The sequence below is a fragment of the Geotrypetes seraphini genome, chromosome 1, assembly GCF_902459505.1.
Source record: "Geotrypetes seraphini chromosome 1, aGeoSer1.1, whole genome shotgun sequence".
Classification (NCBI taxonomy): Eukaryota; Metazoa; Chordata; class Amphibia; order Gymnophiona; family Dermophiidae; genus Geotrypetes; species Geotrypetes seraphini.
This window is the reverse complement of record NC_047084.1, coordinates 181,350,223-181,367,532: the sequence shown is the minus strand read 5'-3', so window position 1 is coordinate 181,367,532 and position 17,310 is coordinate 181,350,223. Positions and strand designations below refer to the sequence as shown.

At 41.5% G+C, this 17,310-nt stretch overlaps 1 protein-coding gene across 1 annotated transcript in view; it reads right to left on the bottom strand.

Moving 5' to 3' along the window:
• GALNTL6 (polypeptide N-acetylgalactosaminyltransferase like 6) overlaps window positions 1-17,310 on the bottom strand; it is a 1,396,075-nt gene that overhangs the window by 923,293 nt on the left and 455,472 nt on the right. Inside the window, exon 3 of the mRNA XM_033942486.1 lies at window positions 8,932-9,040. Within this exon, the coding sequence (XP_033798377.1) occupies window positions 8,932-9,040 (109 nt within the window). The remainder of the gene's footprint in view (window positions 1-8,931; window positions 9,041-17,310) is intronic.

The following is a 17,310-nucleotide window of genomic DNA, read 5'->3' as shown; positions in this document are numbered from 1 at the left end:
TGGGCGCCTTAGCTCACACTAAATCGTTTAGCACACCTTAGTAAAAGGACCCCCTCAGTGTGAAAACATAAAGTTAAAGCTATAACTCCAAGACATTTGCTTCATTAGGTTTTTCTGGACAATCCTAGCTCGACAGGCATGGAAGAAAAAAACAAAGGATGTGCTTAAACTAGTAATTTCGAGGAAGGAGAATACTGTTGGCTTGAAAAATAACAAGAATAGCACCGATGTCCGTGGCAGGAGTAAAACAATGGAATTTCCTCCCTGGCATCCTGAGGACCTGTTCGGACTGATTACAGTTTAAGCAAATGTTAAAAACTCAATTATATATAGATGCCTTCCCATGATGCTACGTGGAAGGGAGATGTGTATAGAGGAATCTGAACCATGAACAATGCTCTTGAGTCATTAACGATTGATGATATGTAATCCTACTATGATTCCCTGCTATTTTTAGAGGGTTAAATGTGTTAATGTTTTACGCTGTAAACCGCTTAGTTATAGGCGGTTATGAAATTTTAGAAATAAATAAAATAAATTAGAAATAATAATCAGAAAAGTCGATCACTGTCCACAGCCCATTTTTTTTTGTAAATATTTTATTAATTTTCCAAAAAACTTTACAGTGCATTGTACATATTAACAATCAGAGAATAAAACACAAAACCCACATCTATCTTATAAACCTATACATACAGTATCTTTATCCAACCCATCCTTCTATTAAATAATCAATAATAAATACATATTTATACTATCAAAATTCTTATCTTATATAATACTAGCTGAAGCCCCGGCGTTGCACGGGTATTTAATTATAGCAATAACACTGTAAATGGATTCAAAAAAAGATACTTTATAGTGGTGAATGAAATTATTTTTTTACAGCTTTATAAAAAGTACAATATTCAAATTATAATGTGAAATATTTGACAAAATGAATAAAATACAACTAACACAAAACATGATTATAAACAACATTTTTAGTTTCACCCCCAGGAGCAAGAACATATAAATTCTTGGGTGAACCCACCCTTGAGCAAGCAACATAGACCTGTGTTCCTAGTTCAGCATATGTGAGTACTCATGTAAGGTAATAACATTATGAACTGGGGTACATGAAGGAAACAGTTGCAAACACAGTTAGAACATAAAAACTCTATATGTATGGTGTCCGTGGTAGAATAGAAACGATGTCCCTAGTGGTTATTGTGTCATAGAAAGTGTTTTATAGTTGGAATTACTGTGAGAATGGCAGCTTTTTACATTTTTTCCATTGACATGAATGGGTGTAATCTGATATTATGTTTGTTGCTCCGCCCATGTGTGCAGGTGGGCCGCGAGACCCCCAGAACATATCACTCCAGGTAGTGAGGGATCTGCATACCAAGTTTCGTTCAAATCGGTCAAGCCGTTTTTGAATTACTGTGAGAATAGCAGCTTTTTACATTTTTTCCATTGACATGAATGGGTGAAATCTGATTTTCTGTTTGTAGCTCCGCCCACATGTGCTGGTGGGCCGCGAGACCCCCAGAACATATCACCCCAGGTAGTGAGGGATCTGCATACCAAGTTTCGTTCAAATCGGTCAAGCTATTTTTGCGTGATCGCGGCACATATACACACACACACATACATACATACATACCTCCGATTTTATATATATAGATTAAAGTACTCCCTCCCTCCTCCCACCCACCCTGGATGTGAATAGAAATAAACCAAATTAAAGAAACCAGTTATGTTGCATTCATAAAAGATGTCAATGGGTCCAAAACCAATTTAAATATATGACCATGTCCTAATAATTCCACATTCATTTTCTCATTCTTATATGCAGAGCATAAATTTGCCCACCAAAAAGAGAAATTAAGATGACCATGGTTTTTCCAGTTATGTGCTATCATCTGCATTGCAATCCCAGTCATAACTAAAAAAAGACGACTTTTATAACGATCTATGGGAGGTTTAACATGTAATAAGGTTCCTCATATGACTAGCTCATACGTTAATGGGAATGAAAATTCAAGTATTGCATTAATCTGTCCCCCATATTGATTTCCAAAAACTGAGAATCAACGGACAAAAGCACAACATATGATCCAACGTCCCTACGTCTAGATGACAGTGCCAGCATCTGATTTCATAATTGTATAATAGCAAAGCCCTGTAAAAGTGGTATAATTATGAGCATAGACGAGAGGCAGATTTATTTGTCCTTCATATAGAGAGACAAACATACAGGCCCTCTTTCACTAAGGTGCGCTTATTGATTTAGTGCGCACTAAATGTTAACGTGTGCATGTTAATCTACGGACGCATTAGCGTTTAGCCTGCGCTAATCGGTTAGCGCACCTTAGTTAAAGAGGGGGGACAGTATATTTACACAGAAGAAATTTGACACCTCTGTTTTGCCACGCTGCTCAAAAACATAGCTACTTTTCAGCTGCCTAACCCTCATGCCCATGCAAGAATAAATGAACAGTCTGATCACCTGAGGATCTCTCACAGATGGGTACTGCATGCCGTATCATTTTGTTTTATAGTTGGTGATTAATCCATGTGTTCTTTGTCAGAATTTGTATAGTAAGGTTACATGTACTGACATAAAGGTGCTCTGTAGAATAATTGCAGCCAGGGAAGCATCCCTAAGAAATTAGTAAGGGTGTGTTTCTAATGAATTCAAGGTTGAAATATTGTAACTAGTTAAGATGAGCTTCTGTTACATTCAGGGAGCTTCATGGGATATGATGTATCTTATGATGCTGTCAGAGTTTTTGTTCTTTCTTTTGTGTGTATGTGTAACTTTATTTATTGAAGACCATCTGAACAGAAAATACAACAGCAATAATGTAACAATTACTGCATTTCCCCATATATAGGCTGTGGCCTATATATGGGTTTTGCAAGCCTACCCAGGGGTGTGGCTTGCGTAACTGGGGCAACTTATACTGGTTTTTTTAAATCATTCCTCTCCCCCTTACCTCCCTTGCTGGATGGCAGACAGCTGCCTCCAGGAATCTCGCGGCCAGCGGTGCAGGGCAGGAGCGATATTTTCGATCTCCAGCCCGGCCCCACGCTGCTTCCTGCATGGCTTTGCCATCAGTTCTCGCGGGCCTTATATAGCACTGAAAGGCTTATGCAGTGCGGCACACTTTGACATTCGTGGACCGTCCCTGCTCAGAAGAGCTTACTATCTAACTTGGACAGGCAGACATGACATTCTGTATAGGGTAGGAAAAATTAGCAAAAATGAACTAGCATTCGGGAAGACAACACAAGGGAATGGAATTTCTCAGTTACTTCTGGCACAAATCATAGTCACATAAGTTTGAAGTTATTCCCAAAATGACAGTTTAGTAAGTGTCCGACAAAAAGCACACCTTCTTCAGGTAACATCTGCCTTTCACTTCAAATGCATACTCTGCCACATGTTATCTGCTACTGTAGCAGGTAATGTGGAACAATAATGCTTCTGAAATGCAGTTAACAAGTGGCAAAGTGTATATTCTTTGCTCTAACTGCATGGGAAGGTGCTGGGCACATCCCTAACAATTAACGCACAGGCTCTGCAGTCACTGCATGCTAATTTAGCCCACTGTAACTGCAAAATTTTAACACGCTTTAGTCTTGACTGCTGATGAAGTTGGAAATACATCCATTTTTTATACAGGATTGCTCAGAGGAACTGATGTGAATCAATATGAAGCTGAAAGAGAAGCCGGCTCATACTGACAAACAAAATAGCTGCAAATTACCCCAGGGTTTCAGACCTGCTACTAGTAATCTGTAAACATACTTTAAAATTGTCTACTATGCTTGAGAACAAGGGAGTCGCAAATGTGAAGCAATTTTCTTAAAAAGCTCAGGATGGTCTGGAAACTACAAGTCAATGACCTTCACAATTGGTGCTGGGGGGGAAAAAAAAAGATGGGAATGAGAGGTAATATGCTGCCAGATCATCTTTATAACAGTTCAGAGTACGAGGGTGGTTTGAAAAGTTTGGTTAAAAAAAAAAGAAGAAGAAGAAAAAAGCAAGTTAAACAACGTAGTCTCCATCGAGGGTTGCACACTTAGTCCAGCGAGTTTCCAGTTTTTTTCATATTGTAAGAAAAAATAGCTTTTGAAAAAATGAAAAAAAACTGGAAACTCGCTGGACTAACCCCCTGTTTTGTTAAAAAAAAAATATATTTATTCATTTTTTTAAAACTCACAATAAGTGTAACATAAGATACAATCATTTTGTACTTTAACATCACTTAATATATCATCAAATTCTAACTCGCATCAAATATCCCACCACCCAACAATTATTCATAAGCATAAGAAATCATAAAATATTCCCATCCCCCCCACCCCACCCAGGATGTATATGAACAAAAGGGGGAAAAAAATAATATTTATTCTATACAGTAGTTTGTTAATGACTCCCAAACATCCCTAAATTTCTTAAAATGCCCCTGCTGTATGGCTATTGCCCGCTCCATTTTAAAGATTTGGTATAATGAATTCCATGAAAAATAATAATTTAGACGATCCCAATTTTTCCAGTTTTTCATAATTTGTTGTATGGCAACCCCTGTCATAATGAGCAAAAGTTTATTATTAGAAGAGATTTGACTCTTTGCCCCTGTTTTACTAAGGTGTGTTATGCGTTTTAGCGCACGTTAAAAATACACGCATGCTAACCGCTAATGCGTCCATAGACTAACATGCATGCGTTAGCGTTTAGCACATGGTTAGTGCGCACTAATATTTAGAAGGCAATAAAAACCCATCTCTTCCCTCAACCCTCTGAGAGGGAACCTACCCAAATTCTCAAATCTTACAAAGAGGAGCACCAGGCCTCTGCTGTCACAAATCTCAAACGTTGTTGCACTTCACCCACTATACTATGAACGGTCACACTTTATATTGCCCATCATATAAGGCTCCTTTTACGAAGGTGCGCTAGGGTTTTTAGCGCATGCACAAAATTACCGTGCGCTAAAAATTACAGTAGCTAAAAACCCTAATACACCTTCGTAAATGGAGCCTTATATGATGGACAATATAAAGTGTGACCGTTCATAGTATAGTGGGTGAAGTGCAACAACGTTTGAGATTTGTGACAGCAGAGGCCTGGTGCTCTTTGTAAGATTTGAGAATTTGGGTAGGTTCCCTCTCAGAGGGTTGACGGAAGAGTTGGGTTTTTATTGCCTTCTAAATATTAGTGTGCGCTAGCCACGTGCTAAACGCTAATGCATGCATGTCTATGGATGCGTTAGCGGTTAGCATGCGTGTATTTTTAACATGTGCTAAAACGCATAGCACACCTTAGTAAAACAGGGGCAAAGAGTCAAATCTCTTCTAATAATAATAAACTTTTGCTCATTATGACAGGGGTTACCATACAACAAATTATGAAAAACTGGAAAAATTGGGATCGTATAAATTATAAAAAGGAGGCGGTAGTGGCTAGCGTGCTCGTGAATTTAACGCGCCATTTCCTATTGGCGATCTACACGGGGCAGGAGCGTAGGAAGATCGCGCCTGCCCCAAAAGCCCGCTAGACTACCAGGTAAGGCCGGGATGCCGGGGGGAAGGCAAAAATATGGGGGCGGGTTTCCCCCTCCTCCCAAAAAAATTGCGATTATGTGAAATTGTGAATGCAGAAACTGCGAATGGGGAGGGGGAAGTGTAAACACTCTACTCTTCAAGAAATTCCTGCAAACGACTCAATACCGCTAGCTCCTTCCCGATTCCCCAAAACAACCTCATCCACTCTTTATCTCCTCTAGAAATTACCAGATATCTTCTTCGTGTAATACCTTTTTTTGTAATTCTTTTGTAAACTGCCTTGAACCGCAAGGCATTGGTAGAATAGAAATCTCTAATGTAATGTAATGTAATATTTGCTATCCCATGTCCACCACGCTAGGTTCTACCATGTTAATTGCCATACTGTTGTCATACTAGGTTAGCCAAACTATATACTATGGGGCTCATAATCAAAACTTTAAAACATGCAGTGGTACGCCCGCATCTGGAGTACTATGTCCAGTATTGGTCGCCGTACCTCAAGAAAGACATGGCAATACTTGAGGGGTCCAGAGAAGAGCGACGAAGATGATAAAAGGTATGGAAAACTTTTCATATGCCGACAGGCTAGAAAAGCTGAGGCTATTCTCCCTGGAAAAGCAGAGACTTACAGGAGACATGATAGAAACTTTTAAGATCCTGAAAGGCATAGATAAGGTAGACAGGGACAGATTCTTCTGGCTGTGGGGAACAACAAGCACTAGGGGGCACTCAAAGAAACTGAGAGGGGACAGGTTTAGAACCAATGCCAGGAAGTTCTTCTTTACCCAGAGAATGGTGGACACATGGAACACGCTCCCAGAGGTTGTAATTGGGCAGAACACACTGCAGGGATTCAAAGAAAGTTTGGATAAATTCCTGAAGGATACGGGGATTGAGGGGTACGGAAAGAGGTAGTGATAGGTTATAGGGTGAGTCAGGGACCACTTGACAGGTCATGGACCTGATGGGCCGCTGCGGGTGTGGACTGCTGGGCGCGATGGACCTCTGGTCTGACCCAGCAGAGGCAACGTCTTATGTTCTTATTTTTTAAAAAAACAGCCTAAGTCGACACTTGGACATCCAAGTGCCAATCAAAACCAACTTTCTGGACGTGTAGCAGCACATCTAAGCTGCTGTGCATCCAGAGAGCAAAGGGATGTGTTGGGGTGTGTGCTATGGGCGGGAATCGGGTGAGCTTCAACCTGGACATACCCCAGCCATAATCAAAGCTTTCCTAGATGGAACTTAGATGCCAGCAGTTATACCATTCATTTTCTAATTAGATATCCTTTGTGCTCATCCCATGCTTTTTTGAATTCGGTCACCATCTTCCATCTCCACCACTTCCCTCAGAAGGGCATTCTAGGCATCCACCACCCACTCTGTGAAAAACATTGCTCCTAACATTCTCCTAAAATCTGCCACCCCACAACCTCAATTCATTCCCTCTAGTTTTACCATTTTGCTTTCTCTGGATAAGATTTGGTTCTATATTAATGCCACTCAAGTATTTAAATGTCTGTATCATATCTCCCCTGTCCCTCCTCTCCTCTAGAGTATACATATTCAAGTATTCCAACCTCTTGTAGATATAGATGTAAACTGCTTATCATTTCTTCCTGAATTCACGGAATTGTTTCTTTCTGGGAAACTTGGTAATGATTTGCTAAAAAGGTATATGATTATATTTGAACAAAAGCTAAAAGTTTGATGTCTTTTACACCTACTAAGGAAATTGTATATGAATGGAAACACATTTATAAATAAAACTATTTTTCAACAGAAATTGTGGGATGGTTTTACATTATCATACTCCAAATGACACAGATACATTATCACACAACACAACCAATGCACTAAAAATGTGACCAAATTCCAAAATACATAAACTTAATCTCAAAAATGGAAAGAAAGAGAGGCTTCAGTAGCTTCATAAAAGGCAACACAGACCTCAATGGAAGATATATACGCCGTCTTTCTTAAAAATGTCCACATTGCAATCATATATCTCATTTTAAAAACTCTCTATCTACATTATCTTTATATTATGATACCGAAATGTAACAGATAGACAAACTTTAAAAGCATGTATTAATAGGGTTACCAGAATTTACTAATGTAAAATCTGGAACCATGGCCCCACCCCCAGGCCCGCCCAGTTCCCCCCAGCCTCGCCCCCTCAACCTGCTCTCGTGCTCGGAGCTGCGTCGGGAGGGGTGTCAGGTCAAAAGCGAGCCGGGACAAAGGCGCGTGCAGACAATTGAGCGCAGCATGGAGGCGCGCGCCGCAGAAAATTACTGTTTTTAGAGCTCCGACGGGGGGGCGTGGGGGGAACCCCCCCACTTTACTTAATAGAGATTGCGCCACATTGTGGGGGGTTTGGGGGGTTGTAACCCCCCCACATTTTACTGAAAACTTAACTTTTTCCCGTGAAGATGGGATACTGGGCTACATGGACCACTGGTCTGACCTAATAAGGCTAATCTTATGTTCTGTGCCTGTCTATAGTAAATGCCGCTGGTCTGCCCATTCTCCACTCATAATCACAGCTCCTTTTCAGCTGCACAATTTGTGTTCACATCTTTACTATTTAATTTAATTTAATTCTTATATACTGCTAATAACCGTGAGGTTTCTAAGCGGTTTACAAAAATGATGCATTAAAGATACAATAAATAAAAACTAAATAAATAAGATAGGTACTTGGAAATTCCCTAACTGTCCCAAAGGCTCACAATCTAACTAAAGTACCTGAAGAAACAGTATGAAAAATAAAAATAAAAGGACAGAGGTAGAGATAGAGATAGAAATGAAATATTCCAACAAGTAATGAATAAATAATTTAAAGATAGAATTAAACAAAATAGAGATAAAAATAAGCATAGAGAGAAACAGAAACACACTCCAAAAAAGCATCAAAATCTTTGACTTGTAATTATTATGATCATTTAACACCAGATCTTAAATGCCTTTCCGGAATACATCATATCCCTATCCCTCTCCATACCCACCTCTATACTATTACTACTACTATTAATCATTTCTATAGCACTACTAGAGCTACGCGCAGGTACCTGTCCCTATTGGGCTCTCAATCTAAGTACAGAATACCACACAGAGAGCTATGCACATAATCTCAAATTAGTGCCAATTGTCATCAATTGGTTGTTGACATCCAATTATCAGTGCTGATTGGCTCATTATTCAATTAAATTGCATTCCCAAATTTCTGAACGCAGTTTTGAGTGCTATATATAGAATTTTGCCTTATATGCTGCATTTTTTCGTATGGGTTCTCCTTATAAACTTGAATTTTAAACAATGTATAGATGCGCAATAAGAAAAATAACGTTAGCCTCTGCTTCTCACCTGAGCGCATAGCATCCTTCTGAATGGTTTCATAATCATGCCAATCTTTTCTTCTCAAGCCATCTGCCCATGTATAGAACTGACCATCACTTGGACCCAGAGGTGAAGTCTGATATAGCAAAAGAAACAAAAACAACAGTGGTTCAGAATATTAAAAAAAAAAAAAAAATAGCAATGGTTTAGAATCAAATTATGTGAAGACATGAATTATAGGATCAATATTCAATAGGATTAGTGTATTTCTTGCTAGCACATTAACATATAAATCCTCTATCTGCCAATTTCCAGTTTCTCTGTGGATAATGATGGGCTGAAAATCCATCTAACTACTCCATCATTGTACATATAGGGCTGAGGTGGAATTGGGGTAGAATGAGGGTGGAAACCACAAATTGTCCATATAGCAGCAATATCTAACTGCTGTATAGCTGTATATTTTGCTTTAGGCCTGCTCAACACCTCAGCCATGAGAGCTGATCAATAATTTATCTACCTCAGTAGGAAAGAAAATAATTTTAAAAAATTATTGTTTTATTGTTTTATTTTTCAATATAGTCCCCTGATAGCTCCATACACTTCTTCTACTTTTCCTACAATGACTTTAGCCACTTTGAAAATAATTTTTCTGCTTGACCTTCAAACCAGGACTTCACAGCTTCCTTGATGTCTTAATCACTTGAAAACCGCTATCCATAGAGAGATTTCTTCAAAACTCGGAAATAATCCAAAGGAGCCAAGGGATCCAAGTCAAGATTGTAGGGTGCTGAATCCCACATTCTCGGATGGCAGCCTGCGATAGTCGTGTATGTGCACTGGTGCATTGTCGTGAAGTAGCAGCATACCTGCTAAGAGTTTTCCTCGTTTTTCCTCCTTGATTGACTCCCGCAAAAGTGATCATTACACTGGCATAACTCTCCCTGGTTATGATTGTCTTGCGTGGCATTAACTCCAGAAGCAAAAGTCCTTCATCATCCCAGAAGACAGTTGCCAGATTTTTCTGTCGGGAACTTTTTTACACACCGGGCCTTAGACTAAAGTAAAACAGGTCTAAGTGCCCCAAAAGTGACCAAACTTACAAGATGACCATTGGAGGGTTTAAGGCATGACCCCTCTTTATTCCCCCACTGGTCACGACCCTCTTCCACCACCCAGAGATGGGGGAAAAGCATCACATTAAGGGTTTGCAATCAGTTGATCACGGCAGAGGAATCCCCATTAGCTGAGTCGATGTTGAGGATTCCTGCCAGCTCAGTTGATGGGGATTCCCCCTGCCAGGATCAACTGAGCCACAGAGCCCGACACCCTCCCCCCTGACATCTACCAACAACCCCCTGACATCTCCGGACCACCCACAACCCCCAACATCACTGGACACCCCCCATGACATCTCCCAGATCCTCCCCGACATTGCCATTTTGAGCCAATCAGGGCCTTAGGCCCCTCTCATTGCATCCCAGAATGCATTGGGAAAGGGAAGGACCATATTTTGTAGCATGTGGCCCTGTAGGCAAGAAGGAGTGGGCTTCCCTCCTGCAGATCTGTCATTGGCAGGTCCGGGGGTCCAGGGATGTGGGGCGGATGTCATGGAGGGTCCAAGAATGTCAGGGGTGGGGGGGGCATCAATGTTGAGAGATGTGGGGGAGATGTTGGGGAAGATCTGGGGATGTTGGGGGATGTGGAGGGATGTGGAGGGGGGCGGGGATGTTGGGGGATATCAGGGGAAAGGGTGTCGGGCTCCACGGCTCAGCTGGTCCTGGCAGGGGGAATCACCATCAGCTAAGCTGGCAGGAATCCCCAAAACTGGCTCAGCTGATGGGGATTCCTCTGCCGCAATCAGACAAGGTAGTTGGGTATGTCTACAAAACTTGCTTTTGTGCATTTTTTATGTGGACATTTTTATTTTTGAAAATGGCCAAAATAGATAGATGTCCTAAGGACCAAAACTTATACATATTTGGGGTTTTGCCAGGTCATTTTAAAAAATAAAAGATAGAGATGTCTGGCAGTTTTGAAAATGGACATTTTTTTCTGCTGGGTTTGCATCTTCACGGAACATCTCCAAGTTCTCCTGACAGCACTGAAGCTTCATCTTGCACTAACCTTTGATGTGTCTAACTTTTCATTAATTATTTTCCAAACTGTACCTGCTGAGATGCCCATTTCTTCAGCTATTCGGGAAATCTTGACTGTCTTACAAAATTAAATCCTCAATGTGCTTGCACATTTCTGTGGAAATTGCTTCCAAAGGCTGTCCAGTGTGAGGGTCATTTTCAATAGACTCTATCCACTTAAACTGCTTGCTCCAAAATTTTACTTTGTAGGATGATGGGGCAGACTCACCATAAACTGCAGTCATGCATTCATGGATCTCCTTTGGCTTTTTTCCTTCTTTTGTGAGACATTTTATCATTAAACGATGCTCCAAATTTAGCAGTTTCTTATTTGATTCATTTGAGGACCTCCTGACATCCTTCTCCAATCAGCTCAACCAGCAGGCAGGCAGGGGCTGCTTTTTTCTTTTTTTTTTTTAATGGGTGCAGGTATTATGCTTACACAGCTGCACCCATTAAATAATAAAAAAGTAATGTGAGCCCAAAACATGGACCCCTGACCAAGGCACCCTCCACACATTATGTTCCCACCACTCCAAAATAAAATCCTGGTCATCTAGTGGGCTAGGATGGGTCAGACCCCCCTCTCCCCCACCACCCAGCTTGAGGATCAACTATCCATGACACCGCCCCCATACCTTTTGTTGAAAGGGATGCACTGGGATGGTATAATGTTATGATTGGCTCAGGTGCCTAAGGTTCCTCCCCTGAGGAGAGGCCTTATGTGCCTGAGCCAATCAGGGCCTTAAACCTTTCCCAGTGCATCTCAGGATGCACCAGGAAGGGTAACGGTTGCCATTTTGAAGTGGCAGGCCTTCAAGGCAGAAGGGAATGAGCATCTCTCCTGCCTGATTTTTGACAAAAGGTATGGGGGACATTGTCGTTGGTGGAGGGTCCTTGAGCTGGGGGGAGGGGAATCGGGCCTGTTCCCCCAGCCCACTAGATCACCATGATTTTATTTTGGGGTAGTGGGAGTGGTCAGGAAGATTGGAAGGGGGGCTTAGTGTTGGTAAGGTGTCAGGGGTCCCAGTTTTGGGCTCCCTGCCAGTAGGGCTGCATTTTTAAAAAAATGCTGTTGTGCCTGTGTTGTGTGTGCATAACACACACACAAAAGTTACCGGCAGCTCCAGAGCTGCCAGTAATTAATGACTGGAAACGAGGGGGGATTCCTTTTTGTGTATAGCTAGGAGAGCTAATTTAAATACTAATGAGCTCCTAACAATGTATTTGCAGAGGGTTCTTGGGGTTTGGGAAGATGCAGAGTGGGGGGGGGGGTACATAGAAATGCACTGGGGACCCCCTACCCTCTTTACACCACTGCTAGGAATGTCAATTTATATTGTTATTTTTGTGCAAATGTAATAATAATAATAATAGTTTATTTTTATATACCGCCATACCCATGCGAGTTCAAGGCGGTTTACATTGAGTTACATTAGGGTCTGCATAGACAGGCAGATTTACAATTATTTGTCAGAATTACAGATTTGTTATTAGAGTTACAGATTTGTTATTAGAATTACAGAGTAACAGAGTTTCAATTATTTATCAGCTTTATTTGAACTAGACAGAGGATGCGGAAAGAGGGGCAAAAAAAGGGGGAAGGCCTCATGAGGGGGCCAGATTGGGGAGGGGGGGGAGATATTGTCAGGGGGGGGAACCGTTCGGGTCTTGTATGCGGAATAGGTAAGTTTTAAGTGATTTTCTGAACCCGAGGTAAGTGGGGGCCTCTAGTATCATTTGTGCTAGCCATGGGTTCAGCTTGGCTGCTTGGAAGGCGAAAGTTCTGTCAAGGAATCTTTTGAAGTGACAAAGTTTGGGAGAGGGGAAGGCGAACAGCTGAATACGACGGGATTTGTTGTTGGTGCGGTAGAGGTTGAAGTGAGGATTGATGTAACTTGGTGAGGAACCATTTACCGCCCTGTAACAGAAGCATGCGAATTTGTAAAGGACTCTAGACTCGAAAGGCAGCCAGTGGAGTTGGTGGTAGAATGGGGTGACATGCCACACATGCATCCAAATTACCTCTTATAAACCACCGATTAGCGAAACAGTATGTACAATGACATGATGGTGGATGCTTTACTGGTAGGTTGGTATAGTTAACGTGACCATTTATTTTTTTCATCAAAAGGGGACATCTATTAATTGTCAATCCCGCCCACAATCTCGCCCTAGCCCCGCCCCAATCCCACCCTAGCCCCGCCTCAACCCTGCCCTAGCCCCGCCCCCAATCCCACTCCCAATTTATTCCATTCATTTTTCATGTACACATAATATCTTCATATTAATTCATAATGGTAATCTTAAAATTAAAAAAAACTACAAAGCAAACTATACGCAGAGAAAATGTTAATTATCATTTATATTTGAGGGGGTTTCAAAGATGTCAAGGCAAATGACTTTAAAATATGCAATGTCACCTCAGTAACTATAGAAAAATAGACATATATAGTGCAAAATATAGACAGCAGATATAAATTCTCAAAACTGACACGTTTGATCACTAAATTGAAAATAAAATCATTTTTCCTACCTTTGCTGTCTGGTGATTTCATGAGTCTCTGGTTGTATTTCCTTCTTACTGTGTATCCTTTCTTTCATTTTTTTCTTTCTTTCTTTACTCAGGTCCAACAATTGTCCCTTTCTATTCCCTCCCTCCCTCCTTCCTTCCTATGTCCTTAGTGCCCCCCAGTGCCTCTGTCCTGTGTCCCTAGTGCCCCCAATGCCTCCTTCCCATGTCCATAGTGCTCCCAATGCCTGTCCTGTGTCCCTAGTGCCCCCAATGCCTCCTTTCCATGTCCATAGTGCCCCAGTGCCTGTCCTGTGTCCTTAGTGCCCCCAGTGCCTGTCCTGTGTCCTTAGTGCCCCCAGTGCCTCCTTCCCATGTCCATAGTGCCCCCCAGTGCCTCCTTCCCATGTGCATAGTGCCCCCCAATTCCTCCTACCCATGTCCATAGTGCCCCCAGTGCCTGTCCTGTGTCCTTAGTGCCCCCAGTGCCTCCTTCCCATGTCCATAGTGCCCCCCAGTGCCTCTGTCCTGAGTCTCTAGTGCCCCCAGTGCCTCCTTCCCATGTCCATAGTGCCCCCAATGCCTGTCCTGTGTCCTTAGTGCCCCCAGTGCCTCTTGCCTTTGTCCCTCTTCCGAAGCCAGCCTGCCTGCCTGCCTCCTTAACCTCTCTCCAGTGCTTGATTCACCACCCCCACATGCAGATTCAACCCCCCCACACGATTCAAACCCCTCCCCCATGCAATTCAAACCCCTGCCCACCCGCCGGCCCGTGTACCACCGCTGCTTGCCTGTCTGCCTCCCTGTCGGGCCGATTGAAATGCTGGGCCGCCGCCACTGCTTCTTGGCTTCTTCCCGACGTCAATTTTGACGTCGGAGAGGAAGTTCGGGCCAGTCAGGCAACGATTGGCTGGCCCCGAACTTCCTCTCCAACGTCAAAATTGATGTCGGGAAGAACAAGAAGCAGCAGTGGCGGCCCAGGTTTTCAATCTGTGCGGCAGGGAGGGAAACTTATCGGCCGTCCTGGTGTCCCCGCGCACAGCTTCAGGACGCTGTCCCTGAAAACGGGACATTTTTGGTGTCCCGATGCGGTGGGTCGGGACAATGGGACGGTCGGCCCGAAAACGGGACTGTCCCGTTGAAAACGGGATGTATGGTCACCTTAGGTATAATACAACACAATACAAAACAGTGTCTTATATACCACATTTTTCTGCAAGAAATCTATGCAGTTTACAATAAGAATTAGATCCAATTTGGAAGTTACATTATTAGAGTGGGAGTGGTTTTGGGGAGAAAGATAAGAATGAGGTTATAGGGAGAAGAGGTACGTCTTTAGTTTTTTTCCTGACGTCAAGGTATGTGGTAGGTTGCCTTAGTTGTACTGGTACTGGGTCAATAGTCAATTGGTCACAGTCAGCATGTTATGTTAGGTTATGTTACAGTACTTCAGACATATTCCACAACTATCCATAAAAATTCTAAATGGATTACAACATTCAATACTAACTGAATAAACAATGCACCAGACGTTAAATAATTATAATAATAAAATACAATGTCAATGTTTAATAATAAAGTAAGCAAATATACTGTACTATAATATATTTATAAAATAGTTGATGGTTATTAATTACTTTTATAGATAAAGCTAATGAGTTCCATGACAAAACAGCTTGATATGAAAAAGAAAAATTTAGTATCTTGCTAGATGTTAACTTCTTTATAGTTGAAAGCATAACAAAAATTGTGTGTATAATATGAATCACTTATGAAGCAGGGATACCAACTTAGTCATATGAACCCAAACAGATTTTTAAAAACTGCAGTGCATATTTTAAATTAAATTCTGGCTTTCAATTCAAAGCCAGTGTAATTCCAAATAAAACTGAGTCACAGAATTAAACTTGTTGGCTGAGTAAATCAGATGGACAGCTGTATTCTGCATTTACAGATGCAGATGGTATAAATTCTGAAAACTAACCGCCATTCATCTGAGTGTCTCTCTAAGACGAAAGGGAAAAGCTGATGACCTCTGATGAGCTGTTAATAGTGTTCAACCCCCTCAACCCACATCATCAGCAAAAAATTTTCGTCAAAGGTGACTACTCGCCACAGAAAGAGTCATATAGGACTAAGGGCTCCTTTTACTAAGCTGCGGTAGCGTTTTTAGCGTGCACTAACCCCTGTGCTATGTGGAAAAACTAACGCCAGATTAATGGAGGCGTTAGCGTCTAACATGCTCAGCATTATAGCACGCGCTAAGCACGTGCTAAAACCGCTAGCGCAGCTTAGTAATAGAAGCCCTAAGATTCTTTGCAACTTAAGCTTACTTCGCCAAAATTATCCCTTTGCACTTGAGTTTTATATGGTTCTTATCCTTGAAGCCAATGTTTCATGGCTCTACGGCCGTTTCTTCAAGGCAAACTAGGACTTACAAAAACAGGTAGCTCTGCAAATCAATATAACATTACAAACGGTCACATTTTCTGATCCATGCTACCATGTTATAGAGTTCAAAAATCAATTGCAACTCATTGGATTGTTGTCGCTTGAGCTCGTCATCGTCCTGCTTGTGCTTTGGCGTATCAGCAATATATATATATATATATGGGATTTTAGCCAATCTCTTTTGATTTTTGAACTCTTTAACACCGTAGCATGGATCAGAAAATGTGACCATTTATAATGTGAAATAGAGAATGACACGGTGACAAAATTCATCACCGTTCCCGTCCCCGCGGGAAACCATCTTCATGTCATTCTTTAAAGAGAGAGGGAAGAATCAGAGTATGAATGGCCACAACCACTGACCCGCAAGCTTTGCTTTGAAGAATGCTGGGGTAGAAGGACTGAGGTTGAAATAGACACTAGAAAATGACATGGGATTATTTCCCACGGTTATCCGCGGGGACGGGAACGGTGATGAATTTTGTCACCGTGTCATTCTCTAATGTGAAACGGCTTCAAGGATAAGGACCACAAAAAACTGAAGTACGAAAAGATAATTTGGGCAGAGTAAGTTTAAGTTGCAAAGAATCTTGGTCCTATATAGCTCTTTCTGTGGCGAGAAGTCACCTTTGACAAAACATTTTTTGCCGATGATGTGGGTGGAGGGGGTTGAGTACTATTAACAGCTCACCAGAGATCAGAGGCTTTTTTTCTTTCGTCGTAGAGCTGAATAGTGGGGAGTTTTTGGAATTTAAGCTTTTTTTTTTTTTTTTTTTGCATTCCCTCCACTTAGTGGTAGAAGCAGATTGTATACACATGTAAATGAAAATTCCAGAAAGCTGCTATTTGTATGGAGGGATCCATACCATCAGTTTTACACTTGCTCAAAGGCACACATAGAATGTTCAGAAGTCTTGGCAATTTGGCTTTTTTCAATCCCCCATTTATTTCCTTTTCCAAAATGAAGAAACATAAAAATTGTGGCCTCCTTACATCACATATCTAGGTTTGTAAAACTTGACAGCTGTGTCTAAAAGTGATGCCAGTTTCACACGGGAGTTGCCCCTTATTTTTTACATGTGTATATTTGAGAAAAGGCTGTGTCTGCCAGCAAATACACATGCTGTTTTGCATGCTTTAATAGATAATTTTAAAAAAGGATCCATGTAAAATACTACTGGAATTTGGCATGTACCTAATGCATTATCTGTATTCTGATCTCAATGATCTGCATAAAATAAGACTTCACATCTTGAATTAGGATAATTTAAGCACATCTAGAGTAAATTAAATACCGTATTTTCGCGG